General features: G+C 51.8%; 1 protein-coding gene across 1 annotated transcript in view; it reads right to left on the bottom strand.

The window, feature by feature from the left end:
• The window catches only part of LOC308635333 (L-gulonolactone oxidase), a gene marked incomplete at its 5' end in the record, with an annotated part of 29383 nt that extends 16231 nt beyond the window's left edge, over positions 1-13152 (bottom strand). Inside the window, 4 exons of the mRNA XM_081269676.1 lie at positions 1407-1501; positions 2896-3021; positions 4253-4354; positions 13099-13152. Coding sequence (XP_081125802.1) covers positions 1407-1501; positions 2896-3021; positions 4253-4354; positions 13099-13152 — 377 coding nt within the window. The remainder of the gene's footprint in view (positions 1-1406; positions 1502-2895; positions 3022-4252; positions 4355-13098) is intronic.
• Positions 13153-15006: the final 1854 nt, after the last annotated feature.

Here is a 15006-nt window from a genome sequence, read left to right as displayed (position 1 = left end):
AGCAACCCAGGTAGCCTATGGTCCCATACAGAAATAGGCTGGGCCTGGGTCTCACCAGTAGAAAATGGGGGCGGGGGGCATTTGGCCTGGCCCTGTCCCAGGTGCAAGAGGACAAAGGCCTACTTATCCTACTTTCAAGGCCACTTAACAATGACTGGAAAACCTCCCTTCATATCTTGGGGGGGGGGAGAGGAGATGAGCCCTGGGGGCTGCCCTGGAAGAACAGGAAGAGGATGAGAGAAACGTAAGCACTATCTAGCCTTCCCTACCCTCACTGCCACGCCCTCACTGTCCTGTCTACCCGTGTCCACCATGGCTGGGTTAGTTGGTGAGATGGCTCCTTCTGAATACGCCAAGGTGGGTAAATGGAGGCCCTCACAGAGGGACCCAGGGGAAGAAAGTCTCAACTTTGGCCCGGAGAGGGTGGAGATAACAGGCTTGCCTTCCCTTGGCCTGGGATCCCTTCCTCCTTTCTTTTTTCCTGATTAATATCTAGTTATCTTTGAATCCTCCTGCAGGGACCCTGCTCTGATTCCCACCCTCTCGCACATTCCCCTCCTGTCAAGGCTGACCTTGGGGCCAACTGGAGGTCTACAGTGCGCTGGCCACTTGGGTGACATGGAGGCTGCCATGTGGCACTGGGCTGGACAGTTTCTGCACCTGTCTGCCCCTGGCTGGGAGTCCTTATGTGTGGGGCCTGGGCTTTGCTCAGTTTTGCATATCCAGGGCCTGAATGAGGTCCACACAGGGCAGACACTCCAGGACAGTTGGCACTGCTGTGACCCTGAGAGGGGCAGGAGCAGATGGTTTCCAGAGTGCAAAGGAGTTGCAATGCCCAGGCCCTATGATAAGACTGAGGCACCAAGGCCAAGTTCAGGCTTCTGTGGTGGAGTTCCAGCTGCAACAAGATTGCTACATCAATGTACCAAACAGCTGTCTCCTAATGATTGAAATGCAGAGAGATTTACTCCTCTGACTGCATTTGACTTTTTTCGATGGAAACATCACATTTGGATGGAGGGACAAGCAAGGCCATGGGTGGGCATGCCAGGAAGCCCTGTGGCTTGGTCCCCATGCTCCTCTGTTCCTCTGAGTGCTTATTTTGCATATCCTTGTGTTTTGATCCCTAGAGTTCTTACTGAAAATTTTCGGGCACTCTTAATGCTCCACTGTGACACCCTTGTTCAAGACTCTTATGTAAGGTTCAACTCAACTCCTGCTGCTTTCTGTTCCCACAGAAGAGCCCCTGGACCCATAGGGGATGAAGAGACAGACATCCTGAGGGGGAAGAACGGGTATCCAGAGAAAGAAGAGCACCCTGAGAAACACTCTTCAGTGTCTGGCCCAGGCCGGTGCAGCGGGTGGCAGGCAGCCCTGGCCCACCTGGGAAGAGGAGGGGCTCTTACTTGGATAGAGCCAGGCCATGCCTGGCCAGCTGTGGGTGCAGGTCTGTCAGGAGGATGCCAGCCTCCACGGTTACCTGCTTCTTCTCCTTGTTCACCTGCAAGAGACCAGCAGAGCTGGGAGGCACCAGGCCCCTACCCAGCCTCACCTCAGCAGCCAGGCTCCTTGGGAACATGAATGTCTGTCTCAGCTGGTGATCAGCCTGAGCCAGCTCCTGCTGCAAGCAGCCTAAAGGGGCATGGGGCCTGAGGGTGCTGGAGCTTGGGTGGAGGAGGAGAGGCACACCCAGGGTGGCGAGTATTTTGCCCAGGCTCACATAGCAGAGCCAGAACGAGGATCCTGCTCACCTGCACAGACTGAGACAGTGGGAATTCTTTGTGTTCCTGTGCAAACAAAAACTAAAGAGGTCCTGCTCCCCTAGGGTCATGACTTTCCTAAATGGAGTTCAGATTCTCCATTTATCTCACCCTGGGAAGACCTAGGCAAAGGCTGAGAACTGGAAGGGCAGAGATGTAGCATCTGTTTGATGCCCAACCAAGCAAAAAGGGTGCTGTCATGAGATCCCCACAGTGGTCCTGAGCAGTAAGAACAGTCTCTGCATTTTACAGGTGTGAGACTGAGATTCAGGAACTTGAAGTCACTTGCCCAAGGTCACACAAACCCTGGTGGCAGAACCGAGATGAGAGTCCACATCTGTTGGACTCCAAAGCTCATGGTCTTTCCATTGACCCGGAGCACAGAGATCAGTAAAAATCAATTGCTAGAGCTCAGTCCTCACTAATTAGCAATCAGAGTTAATTACTGCCATGGCTGATATCTTAGCCCAGATGTTTTCTAAGAGGTAGACACTGTCAGCCTGAGCAAATGAGGAAACAGTAAGAGAAACTCAGATCCTTGCTAGGGGGCTTGGGGAGGGGATTATTTGCCAAAAATTAAGGTTAGAGGTGCTGACCGAAGCAGGTGAGAAAAGAAGTTCTAACAAGGGACAGGACCCTGAGTTGCTGGCAGGTGCCAAGTGTAGGCTCTGAATTGCATGGACAGCATCCCAGCTCAGAGCTCGTGTCAGTCTTGGGTCTGTGCCTAGCTTTGCTGCTGTTTGGCTGGCAAGTCACTGACCCTCTCTGATCTTTAATTTCTCCACTTCGAAAGCTAGGTAAGTGCCACTTCAGGTCTCTCTGAATTTGTCGTTGCAAGTCTGCCTTTTGGGAATCTGATTCCCTGCTCTAGTTCTAGCAAAGTGGAGAGGAGGCTCTGGCAGGGGAGGGGAGTAGACAACTTCTCCATGGCCAAAGGGACTAGGACGACCTGACCTGAGGCCTCCTCAAATCCAGGGAGGGTTCAAGTGAGGAGTCTGTGAGAAAAGGCCAGGGATCAGGGTGTTACTCTGGGGACTCAGGGGTGGCAAGGTGTCTGAGGAACATGTGCCCTGGGGTCTGGGGTGAAGGCTGTCAAGCTTGGGGCCAGCAGAGGGGGAGCCCAGGGCTCCCATACCTGGAGAACCCGGTTCATTTTGCCCATGTGGATCATGAAGCCATCGGTGCAGGCAATGTCCGAGGGTGAGTGGCCACCACCCACCACTTTCACCTTCTTGTTCTGCTGCCTGGCCAGGGCCAGTACCTGCAGAGACAATACAAGTCAGAGAGGCAGCGGGAGAACCTTCCTGGCCTAACCTGCAGGGGGCGCAGGCAGCCAGGAGGTGCACCAGGCCTGAGGGACTTTGCCTGACTCCAGACTGCTGTGCAGGTCACACATGAAAGAGAGTATGGGCTTGGAAGTGGTCCTGGATAGACATCCAAGGGACCTTCCCAATCTGCCACTCTGACATTCTCTCTGCTGCAGCTCAGGGCTCTCTAGAGGCAAACCCCATCATATCCTTACCAACACAAAACCTTCCAAGGGCGCCCCAGGGTCCTAAGGATAAGACACAAGCTCCTTAGCTTGACTACAAGGACCTATGGTCTGCCTCCATGCTCCAACTAGGGCTCCTCAGGGACAATATCAGTGACTGAATTTGACTTTGAACCTGCAGAGCCTACTCCAGGCCTGGCAAAAATAGGTGGCATCTAAACATTGTTGAGTGAAGAAATAAATGGATGAATGATGTCATTTAAATGAATCTGTTCACTGTCTTCTCCCTGCTCCAACAGCCTCCTATCTGTGCTACAGAACACTGGCCTTATGATTTATTCCACAAAGTGCTCACAGTCTTATGAGATCAGGAAGCACAGGCTATGCTGTGCAGGGGCTGGTCTTCGCCAGCTCCTCCCCCTCCCCCCTGCTGCTCGGCATGTTGAAGGCCTCTGTGCTCTACAATAAAGACACCTGTTTAACTGTGTAACACCATTTTCTGGCAGGGATACCTCCTGCTTTTAGTGGTTCACAGGGCAGGGGTCTGCTTAGGAACCACCACACATCCCCAGCTCCCTCTCTCTCCCTCAAATGGAGTCTTTTGCCCCTCTGATCAGTCCAAAGCCACTCTGCCTTGCCAGCATCCCTGTCCCCACCTGCAGCCACCACCCAGGACTCTCCAGATGCTCTTCCCTTCCTACACTCAGTGCTCTTCCCTACTATCCACTGATTCTTCTCAGAAATCCATGCAAGTGTGAGTGTGGATGAGACAATGTGCATACATGTCTGTGCACCTGTGTGTGTGCACGTGTGCAAATCACAGAAGAGGACTGAGCAGCGAGTGCAGATCTGAGGTCCTTGGGACATGGCTATGCAGATTAGAGGTGGGCAGGGGCCACTGGCCAGCAGTTCTGGGTTGGGGCTGGGGTGGGATCTTAGCGAGTCCCATATCTATCCTCCTCTCCATTGCCAGGGCAGCAGAGCAGAGGTGGATACTCACCTCTCTAACCTCTTCCACAGATGTGGGCTGATAGTACATCTCTGGGCAACAGCCATAGGTCCTTGCCCAGTTTTGGAACCGGACCCCTTTATGCCCATGAACCTGTACCAGGAAAAATGTTGTATCTCACCAAGCAAGCCAGCTTTTGAAATTCGAGCCTGATTGTGTCTCCCTTACTCCTCACCATTGTGGAGTGAGAAGCCGAGTCACAGTGGTGGGCCCAGGCTCCTCTCTGCCCTAATCAGCTCTCAGGTCAGGGCCTGACCTGAAGATCAAACATGCACTGGGAAGATCAAACATGCACTGGAAACTCTAAAATTGTGGGTCTCCATGCAGGGCCCCCTGATATTGTCTCCTTGATATCTTCTGATCTGATGGACAGCTGCATGGAAAATTCTGCCCATTCTTAGGTTTAGGGGGCTAAATGAGTTCAAGGGCAGAGCCCGAGAAGGCAGGACCCAAGGTGGCCCCTGCTCTGGGCACTTTTCTGAGGGATCCAGCAGTGCTGCAGTTGAGCAAGGCCCAGAGAGGGGACTGCAGGAGCCCTGGTGGCCAGGAGGAATGGCCGCTCCTGGCTCTCAGCTTCCCCACCAGGCTTCTCCAGCAGGGAAGGGACACATCCGGGAGGCTCAATGGCAGAGTCTTTCTGGCCTCTAACCCACAGCACCAAGTCCTGGAGATAAGACTCTCTTTGTTGGACACCGCTGTTATAGGGCAGTGTGCTGGGGTCCTTATATCTTATTTAGATCTTTTTTTTGTGGGGGGGTACTGTGGATTGAACTCAGGGACACTTGACCACTGAGTCACATCCCCAGCCCTATTTTTTGTATTGTATTTAGAGACAGGGCCCCACTGAGTTGCGTAGAGCCACACTGATGCCGAGGCTGGCTTTCAACTCTCAATCCTTCTGCCCCAGCCTCCTGAGCTGCTGGGATTACAGGTGTGCACCACAGCTCCTGACTTATTAGTGACATGGACTAGGTGATCTTACTCCTGTTTTCAGCAGCCAAAATTGAGGCCCTGGAGGTGAGGTGACTTTCCCAGCAACCTAGTGAAGGTGCTGAGTCCAGCTCAGCCTTCCTCCCCTGCACCTCTCCCTGCACCCCAACGCCTCCCCAGAGCCTCAAGTTTATGTCAGGAGGGTCCATAGGGCCTCCCCTGGCCCCAAATGTGGCATAATTTTGCCCTCCCACACTTGGGTCATAGTTCTAGTCTGGACACAGCACAGATGGACTGACTGTCCACACCATGAGCACCTACCATGGCTGCGGTGGTCAGAGGCCTCAGCTGTCTCCGACCTTCTTCAAGAACAAAGCCCTGGGCAGGAGGTGCAGCAGCCTCGGTGCTGGGGCAGCTCAGGCTGGGTCCCTACTGCTGCACACCAAGGGGCTTTGGTGAAGGCAGGGAGTGTGTGGGACGGGCTCCACCCCCAGCAGGAGTTAGGTCACCAGTACAAACAGCAGCTGGGCCCTGCCCCCTCCTGGGAGCCCCTCTCAGGCAGAAAGGAGGCAGGGCAGGGTTTAGGTAGAGGCTCTGGAAGCAGGCCAAGCTCCGACCCCAACACTAACACTAGGGATTCTGGACCCAGTCTCAAAACTGGGTCACTGGGTTGGGGGTGTAGCTCAGAACACTTACCTAGCTGCCCTGGGTTTGACCCAGCACTGAAAAATAAGCAAACAAATCCCAAACAAAAACTGGGTCCTTTACACCACAGATCAGGGAGGCTGTGATGTGGGGGGCTTGTGGGGACTTTATGGGGGGCTGCCTTGGTGCCCTGGCCTGGAGGAGGGCCCATGGGCTTAGGCAGTGGTGTGTGAGTTCATTCCTCAGACCTGGGGGATGAGTAAACCTGGACGCTGGTCATCCACAGCTATTAAGGAGACAGAACAAGATCCCGGGGCTGTCAGAGGCACACCTGTGTCCCCAAGCCAGTGTTTCCCTTGAGTTGCATGCATGTGTGCATGTGCGTGTGCAAACAAAGCCTGTATGAACTGTGCAGTGAGGTGGGAGTGGAGCTGCGTGCTCCCACGGGTGACCTACGGGGAGAAGTGTTGTTCATGAGCTTTCAGAGCAGTTTGGTCACAGAGGAGGGCCCAGAGACAGGTGAGGAGCTGTGGAGGCAACGTGGGTGGGGGAAGAGCGGGAACCAAAATTCATGTGTTTGGAAGCCCAACCCCCTGAGACCTCAGGATGCAACTGTATTTGGACATAGCACCTTTCAAGAGGTGATAAGGTAAGAAAATTCATTAGGATGATCCTGACCTGGTAGAACTGGTGTCCTCCTAAGGAGAGATTGGGATGCAGACACACCTAGGGAAGGCTGCCACCTGAAAGCCCAGGAGAGAGGCTCAGGAGGAGCCAGCCCTGCCAACACCGGACCTCAAACCTTCAGGCTCCAGGATGGAGGGGGGGTGTGCACCTTCAAGTCACCCGCCCTGCAGGACTTTGCTATGGTAGCCCTCGCAGGCTACAGCACCGTGTCTGCCAGTCCGGGACTCCCAACTCCATGGCTGGAGGGGAGAGAGCCCCAGAGGACACCAGACTCCCTGTTGGGAAGGCAGGTCTTGGGGACAGGGAGTGGGGCTCTGGGGCTGGGGAGTGGGGAAAGCACCTAACAGACTGGCCACTGTCCCTTCACCTTCACTGTCCTAAACCCTGGAAGGGGCCCAGAGGCTGTGACTAACACATGACAGAACTTTGGGAACCTCGGGCCTGGGCCGGGCCTGGGCGGTTCCATAGCCTGGGCAGGGACACAGGCCCCCTGACCTCCTGCTGAGGTTGCCAGAGCCAAGAGGATTTCTGACTATTGTTCTAGAATGGAAGGCTTCCACCTCACCCTGGGCCAAGCACATCCATTATATAAATTGCCTTTATTGGAAAAAAAAATCATATGAGAAGAAATGAAAATCAGCAAAAATGGTGGGTATCCGTTAATTCAATCTGCGTTGTCATCACCCATGATTGAGGTCGAGGATTTGTTTATTTCTTCTGGTCTGAAGGACTCAGCCTGTTCAATTTTGCTGAGTCTTAATTATTCCAGTCATTGACAAGGAAATTGATGTTGCCATTTCCGTGGTCGCCAAAGAGCACATTTAAAAAATTTCTTTTCTCCACCAGACTTGTTAGTCAATGAGAATGATGACTTGACACGCCACTTGTGCCCCATAACTCAGCACGTTTCTTTTGGGACTCCGTGATCTTGCTGTGAACATTTTGTAGACCATTTAACGATTTCTCATATGTAGCTATCACTTCCTCATCTCCTGCTGTCAGCTCATTCTCTTTAAAATACGATGAAGGGCTTCGGGTCATTCAGCATTCATGACAAGCAGGATGAAGTGCCCTGTGGTTACCATCTGGGGGTGTTGGGTTCCTTGTCTCCACTCAGCGAAGAATTGAACAGGGTGCAGAGATCGCAAGCAGCAGGCTGTTGGCAAGAGTGACAGAGACAGACTCCTCTGAAGGAGCTGGGAGTCCGGTGGAGGAGTTTTGGCCTCTTCTTTTTATGGTCCTTGGAATTTCCTCCTCTCCTTGTCTCTTCCTCTTTTCATGAGCTCTCACCATTATTCATTGGCACCCCTGTGTCCATGCATCTGTTTTAGTTTTTCTATTTAATCTCTGCTTAGGGGCAAGTTTTTTGGGCAAGTGTTTGATCGGGTCCCCTGCTTGTGTTCACGAGCACTTTTGTCAGTTGGGAAGTTAACCTCATTGGAAGACCCTCTTCATGCTCCTTTGGTCTGGCTGTGCCCCTGACCCCTCCCTTGCCACCTTGCCCTGGCTGCCTAGGCCCAGCTCTCTACGACCTCATCCCGTGCCATTCAGAGTTGGCTTCTGCCCACCTCCAGGACAGTTGGTGGAGATGATGAACAGACATCCACACCCCCAAAGTGTTCAACAATAATATTTGGGCTTTTTCCTCAAAAGTTCTTTCTTCAGGTTGCAAATGAAGAATCGTTTCTGTCCTTGAAATTCGGACACAAGCTCCGATAGTCCCAGTCTCTGCAGTGTGGATGTGTCTGTCTTTCCACTTAGGCATTAACATGGTGAAAAGTGGTGGGAGATGGACTCCTTCAGAACAAGAAGTTAGGTCCTCACCTAGGAACTTTGTTGAGTGTTTGATTAGAAGGTGGGTTTGTAACTGTGGGGGCTCGGAACACAATACACCAAAATACGGCACCTTGGTGGGCTGAGACTTTGAATTCAGGGTTGTTGGAAGGATCAGAAGCAAGATCTCTCCTTGTCCTTCTCCTGTCCTCTTGTGTCCAGCCCTTTCTTTCCCAACTGTGGAAACCAGAATTCCTTTCCCCAAGCCAGTCACAGAAGCTAGAACCCTTCTCCATTTCCAAAGGGCTTCTGTGTCACATAAAACTCCCTAAGTCTGTTATTCTTTTCTCTTCTTAACCTGTCCTACAGGGTTTTGTCCAATGCTGATGGTGGGTGAGAAAAATAATCATCAACCGAGGTCCTGGGGTAGAGCAGGGCCTGGACCCATGTTCCCAGAGAGGAGGACGCCAAAGTCGTCTTGCTCTGCCTCCTGTCATTGTGACATATATCGGAGGTAATCAAAACTAGAAAGGGGAGGGGTTTGTTTGGGCTCACAGTTTTGGAGGTTTCAGTGCCTGACCAATTGGTCCCATCGCTTTGGGGACTAGGGAGAGGCAGCACATCTTGGGGAAATGAACCAGTCACTTCAAGCCAGGAAACTGAAGAGAGGCAAAGGAAGGGGCTGGGGCCCCACTCTCCCTTTGGGGGGCACACCTCCAACGACCAGAGCAACTCCCACTGGGCCCCACCCTTAAATTCCACCCCCAACAGTGCTGACCACCAAGCCCTTAATGCGTGGGACCTGGGGGGACATTTAAGTACAAAGTATGGTAAATGCCTACAAAGTGCTCCACTGACCCTTCTCCTCGCACACTCTGAGGGGTCACCTTGTTTTGTTCTGTACTGGCTGCCCTCGAGAACTCCAGATCTGTGCCTTGGGAGCAGGGCAGGAGGGTGGCCATTCATCAAGCGGCAGCGCTGCTCTGCCCTTGGAGATTTCTGATGAAGCCCCGTGGGCCCCTTAATTACGCCGCCGCCCATTTGTGAGATTCAATTACGGTGGAGATCAATCGCGGCCTTCTGCAGCGTGCTGAATGCCAGGGAGAGGGGCAGCTGACCAGGACTGGTTCGAGGTGATCCATGCAGCCCTGGCCAGCCTGTGTCACCCTCGGCCACGACTCTTATTTATGGAGGGCAGTCCCCAGCCCAGAGCAGCTGCTCTTCCTGAGCTGGGGGACGCATCTCAGGGCTTGGAGGGACCCACAGGGCATGGGCAGGGCTTTGTCCTCACAGGGGCCTGGGTAGCTCCAAAGGGCCAGGAAGGAATCAAAGAGCTCAGAGGCAAATAACCTGTGCTCATCAAAGTCCACCAGGCCGACAGGGAGAGTGGGGTAGAGGTGAAGGCCAGAAAGAGGAGCAGATAAGAGCGTTTGTTCTCTGGCTGTGTGCCCAGCTGATACTGACACTCATTTACAAAAGCCAAGGCTGATGTTTAAGTCCCACAGACCAATGACAATTGTCTTGTCTGCCCAATTGGACAGGGGCTCCTCCTCCTGTGCTCCTGAGACTGGAGTTAAGGGATGGACTTTAGACTCCAACACACATAGTTTCAAGCCCCAGAACTGGCACTGATGAGCTGGGAAGCTCCTCCCCAGAGCCTCGGTTTCCTCATCTGTAAGATGGGAGTCTTTAATTTTTTTTGTGTGTGTGGTTGTAGATAGACAGAATGTTTTTATTCTACTTGTTTATTTTTGATGGTGCTGAAAATTGAACCCAGGGCCTCATGCATGCTAGGCAAGTGCCCTACCACTGAGCTACAGCCCCAAAGACGGGGGTCTTGTAAGAATTAAATGAGATAGTGTGGTTTCTTACACACAGGAGACAGGCCAGTATGTGGTAATTATCATGATCATCCTTATCTCGGATTGTACCGTGATGGTCTGGTCCCCTCACCCTCCTCACACGTTCTCATGGACTCACGCTGCACCACATTCATATTTTTATCCCGACTGCCAAAGCAAGGCAAGACTAGGGACCTGACAAAGGTGGATGGGAAGGAAAGAAAGAGGAAGGAAGGGGAGACAAGGCTATGCCTTCCGAATGGCCACATGGCCTGGGCTCTTACCTCTCTGCCCGTCACTGAGTGCTCGTATTCATAGGGTGTGCCACCTCTGGAAGCCGAGCAGCCCCCCAGCACAGGGCCAAGTGAACAGGCCTGCGAGAGCTGGGGTGGCCGTTAGAAGATAGCTCTAGGTTCTCCAATAAGCTGCTCGGACCAAGCCCCTGGGATTCCAGGACCGCTGGAGCCTTGTGCTCTCTGAGATGCTCATGACAAGGACCTCTGAGGAGCCACACTGGGGATGGCTTGAAGAAGACCCCCTGAGAGCTAGGGTGCTGGGTGGCCTCCCGACCACCTCTTCTCCTTCCTGGAACCTGGGCACTGTACCATGGAGCTACATCCCACCCCCCCTTTATATATATATGTATTTATTTATTTCGAGACAGAACTCCCAGTTTCCCAGGCTGGCCTCAAACTTGGTCTTCCAATCATGGCCTCCCAAGTCACTGGGATTACAGGTGTGCACCATCATGCCCACTTGCCCCTTCTTTAAACTTGAAAACAAACAAACAAACAAAAAAACAACTTCTAGTTCTTACATCCTTTGGTTTCAGTGGCTTCCGGACCAGGATCTCTAGCTTCACCCCAACCGTCAGATAAACACATCCATGTAGTTCCTTGTCACAATCAATGTGAGGATTAAAACTGACTTTAAGAAACAATCAGGGTAAATACGAGTTTTAATGAAATGTGGTTTTTAACTTCATCACACCCCATTGTAGTGTTTTGAATGAATATGTGCCCTCCCAAGAGATATGTCCGAGTCCTCACCTCCGGTTTCTGGGAATGTGTCCTATTTGGAAATAAGATCTTGCAGATGTAATTAAGGGTCTTGATATGAGATCATCCTTGACTTAGGGTGGACCCTAAATACAGTGATCAATGTTCTTTTCAGAGAAAAGAGGAGATTTGATGCAGGCAGACAGAGAGGACAGACTCAGAGACAGGAGTGAGGCGGCTTCACACCCAGGAACGCCCAGGATTGTGGGCTGGGAGAGGTATGGGACACTCTTTCCCTTAGAGCCCCACAGTGCAGGACTGGCCCCCATCTGGATCCTCACAGGGATGTCCTCTCTCTTCTCCATCCCAGCACCGTTGGACGTTTTATGTCTCCTCTTTCTCTTTCCAAGATGTGGCACAAGCCTGCCTGACTGGAGGCACTTAATTGCATGTATTGTCTTTTGTTAAGACAATGGAGACAGCTGTTAAATCCAGCCTTACCCTCCCACAAAGCTTGAGTCTGTCCGGCCTAGTCCCCACTTCACAATGAATCTGGAGGAAGATGGGAGGTTTCTGCTCACTGGTACAGTGGGGCCAGCAACCCTGCCTCCTGTTCTCTCTCCACCTGGACAATTATGCAAATTCCTCTGCAATTCCAGGGTAGAGTTCTCTGAAACAGGCCAGAAGACACAATTGGGGCTGGTTTCTTCTGAGGTCAAAGATGCCAGTGGACAGAGGCATCTAAAATCTGGATAAAAAAATCAAACTGTATTCTTGACTCTATTTTTCTGCCACTCAGACAAGAGAGAGCCAGAGAGTCAAGACTCTCAGACTTTCAGAAAGGCTCTGAAAGGACCCAGAGCACTCTGGTGCCACCTACTACCTTCTGAGGGTGCTAGGTCTTGCTCTTCAGGGCTGCACTGAAGTGGGCAGGCCATCTAACAGATGAAGGCTTTCAAGTTCAAGGTCAGGTGGGTTATAAATGGCGAGGCTGGACGTGAGACTGCCAGATTCCAAACCCTGCAGCTTTGGGTTCTTTTCACTACAACACAACACTGCCAATTTAGGAAAAGGGTTTCTTACACGAAGGGGGAAAAATGATGATAGGTCTAGTGAGGGGGAGGGAGGCGACACACAGTGGCACTTTCTTTTTAAATGTGTTCTTCAGCTGTGAAACACAACCAAAAGGGTTCAACAGAATGTGGGCTGAATAAATTGTGGTCCATCTTTATTATGAAAAACTGGGAAGCCATTAAAAAGAAAAAGCTAAATCTAGGTATCCTGATAGGAGGATCTGTCCAAAATGTATTCCATGGAAAAGCAGCATGATTTCACATATTTCAGAAATAAACACATTGGCTAAGGGTTCACAGAGATCTGCGACTGGTTTTCAACCTGGATTTTACCTCAGCCTCGCTCTGTTAGTGCCTAGCAGATACCAGTGCGAGGTAGGAGTGGTGGTGGGTGCACCCCAGGCAGAGGGAGCCTTCCTTTGGAGGATGAGTTTGGAACAGCCTCAGGTCTCCTAGGAAAAGCAGGAGGTACCCACAGACAGCTCTTGTCCAGGGGGACCTGGCTGGGAGGAGGGAGACAGAAAGGAGGGGCTCTCAGCATGCACCCCTGAATCAGAGCTGCTCTACATATTACCAGTTTTCCTTAGTGACCTGATTGCTTGCGATTGCAGCTATCACCTATTTGAAAACCAATCCAAGGAGAGTGATCTTTTTGCAGAAGAGGAAATGGAGGGCCAGAGATAAGAAGTGATCTAGGTGTGGTGGCACATGCCTGTGTTGGGGAGGCTGAAGCAAGAGGATCACAAGTTCAAGGGTAGTGTGGGCAATTTAGTGAGACCATGTCTCCAAGTAAAATAAAAAGGGCTGAGGGTGTAGCTTGCCTGGCATGTGTGAGGTCCTGGGTTCGGTCCCCTGTATCCCCTGCCCCATACAAACAACAGCGACTTTACCAGTTGGTTCTTCAGGGAGTAGGTGTCAGTCACATGGGCAGCACGCCCTGTCATGATGCCCTCAGCCCAGCTCTGTGCCTAGCATAAATGGCCCCAGCTCCTGGATGAATAGCAATCTGGGTGCCTTTCTGTGGCCAGGTCACTAATTTGAACATCTAACATTTCCCTGCCAAGGGGCTTTGTGCTAGGAACAAAACTGTCCCCCAAACTCTTGCTGCAGATATAACCCAGCTGCTGCAGTAGAACACTAGAGGAACTGACCTTTCTACCAAGACTATAATGACCTTTGAAACAGACCCTTGGTCCTTCCTAGGGCTGTAATGAATAAGCATCTCTCCCCAAGGTCACTTTTTCAAGTGGACTTTGAGCTTATCCTGCTGTCGTCCCCACAATGCCCAGAATAAAGTCCATGTTCCCTCACATCATGGCTTGGAGGGAGGCATGTGGGCTTTGGAGTCAAAGAAGCCCACATTGACGTCCTGCCTCGATCATGTGGTTTGGTCTTGGTCACATACCACTGAGAGCCTTTTCTTAGAGTTTAGCTGAAGAGAAAATCCTAGAGGGGTGTTGTGAAGATGAGAACTATTGGCATAAAGCACCCCCCACTCCCCAAATAGAAAGGTGCAACCCAAGTGTCCGTCAGTGGATGGAAGGAAAACAAAATCTGCTCTACACAAAGAAAGGAGCATTGCTCAGTTGTCACGTTCCACGTTCCAGATGACCTTGGAGACATTCTGTGACCCTCTATGATTCAGTTTATGTGAGGTACCTAGAACAGCCAAAATCATAAAGACAGAATGTGGACTGGTGGTTATGAGAAGCAGGGGCAGGAAGGACAGGAAGGTAGTGTTTCATGGGTGCACTTTGGGAAGATGAACGCATTCTACAGCCAGGTGATGGATGCACACAATAAGGCACTCAGAGCTACAGAACTGCTCACTTAAAAATGGTTAATATGGTGCTGTGGTTTGGGTATGTTTTGTCCCTCAAAGATGCGTGTTCTTGAAGCACCATTTTGAGCCGTGGGGGAACTTTCAGAGGTGGGGGACTGGTGGGAAGTGATTGTGAAGCTGACTGAAGTTGGGGGCCCTTGTAAAATCCCGAGCAGCTTCCTCAAGCTGATAGAAAAGGCTGAGTCTTGCCCCTCTCCCCCCAAGGACACTGAAAAAGGAGATCCCCCCCCCCGCCCACCCCTGGCCCAAACCAGCTGTGGGCAAGTGTCTATTTCCAGTCTTTAATCTCAATCTGCCACCTGCCTCTTCCCTTTTAAAGCTTTTCTTGTCCTCAGAGCCTCTGAAGATGGAATTTTTAAAACAAAAAGTTTCTCTCTTCCTTCCAAGCTGGCTTTGAAGAAAACCTTTTTTTCCTACCAATTTGACCCAGCAGGGCCCCAGCCTCTCCACACCCCTCCCCAAGGGGCTGGGTGTCTGCCCTTGTGAGTGGATCAACCCTGGCCTCCCACAGGATGGATTAGATCCCGTGAGGGCAGGAGGCTGGGAAAAGAGCCCGGCTCCTCCAGTCTTTGCTGCCCTTCCACCCTGTGCATAGGGGACCGACAGTGGTGGAATAGGAGGTTGAGGGGGTAATTCTATAAAATGGGCCAACTGTGTCGACCCCCACATGCTTTCATTTTAAAAAAGCAATTTACTTGCATCCCTGCCTGGCTTAAGTGGAAAGGATAGATTACATTCCTCAGCCAACTGTTAGCTGTTAGTCAGCAGTCAGGGGTGGACCTGGGCAGAACTCTCCGGAAACATCCCTGGGACCGCAATGAGACTGAAGGCAGGAGGGGCACACCACCCTTCTCCTCTCTGAGAAGACCCGCTCTGTCCCCTGAGAGAGTCCCTTTCCCTTTCCCTATCCCTTCTAACTCATGCCTGTTACTTTGAGTGACCTGTCCGGAATCTT

Source organism: Spermophilus citellus (assembly GCF_964194105.1).
Source record: "Spermophilus citellus genome assembly, chromosome: 16".
NCBI lineage: Eukaryota > Metazoa > Chordata > Mammalia > Rodentia > Sciuridae > Spermophilus > Spermophilus citellus.
This window is presented reverse-complemented; position numbering and strand designations above follow the sequence as displayed.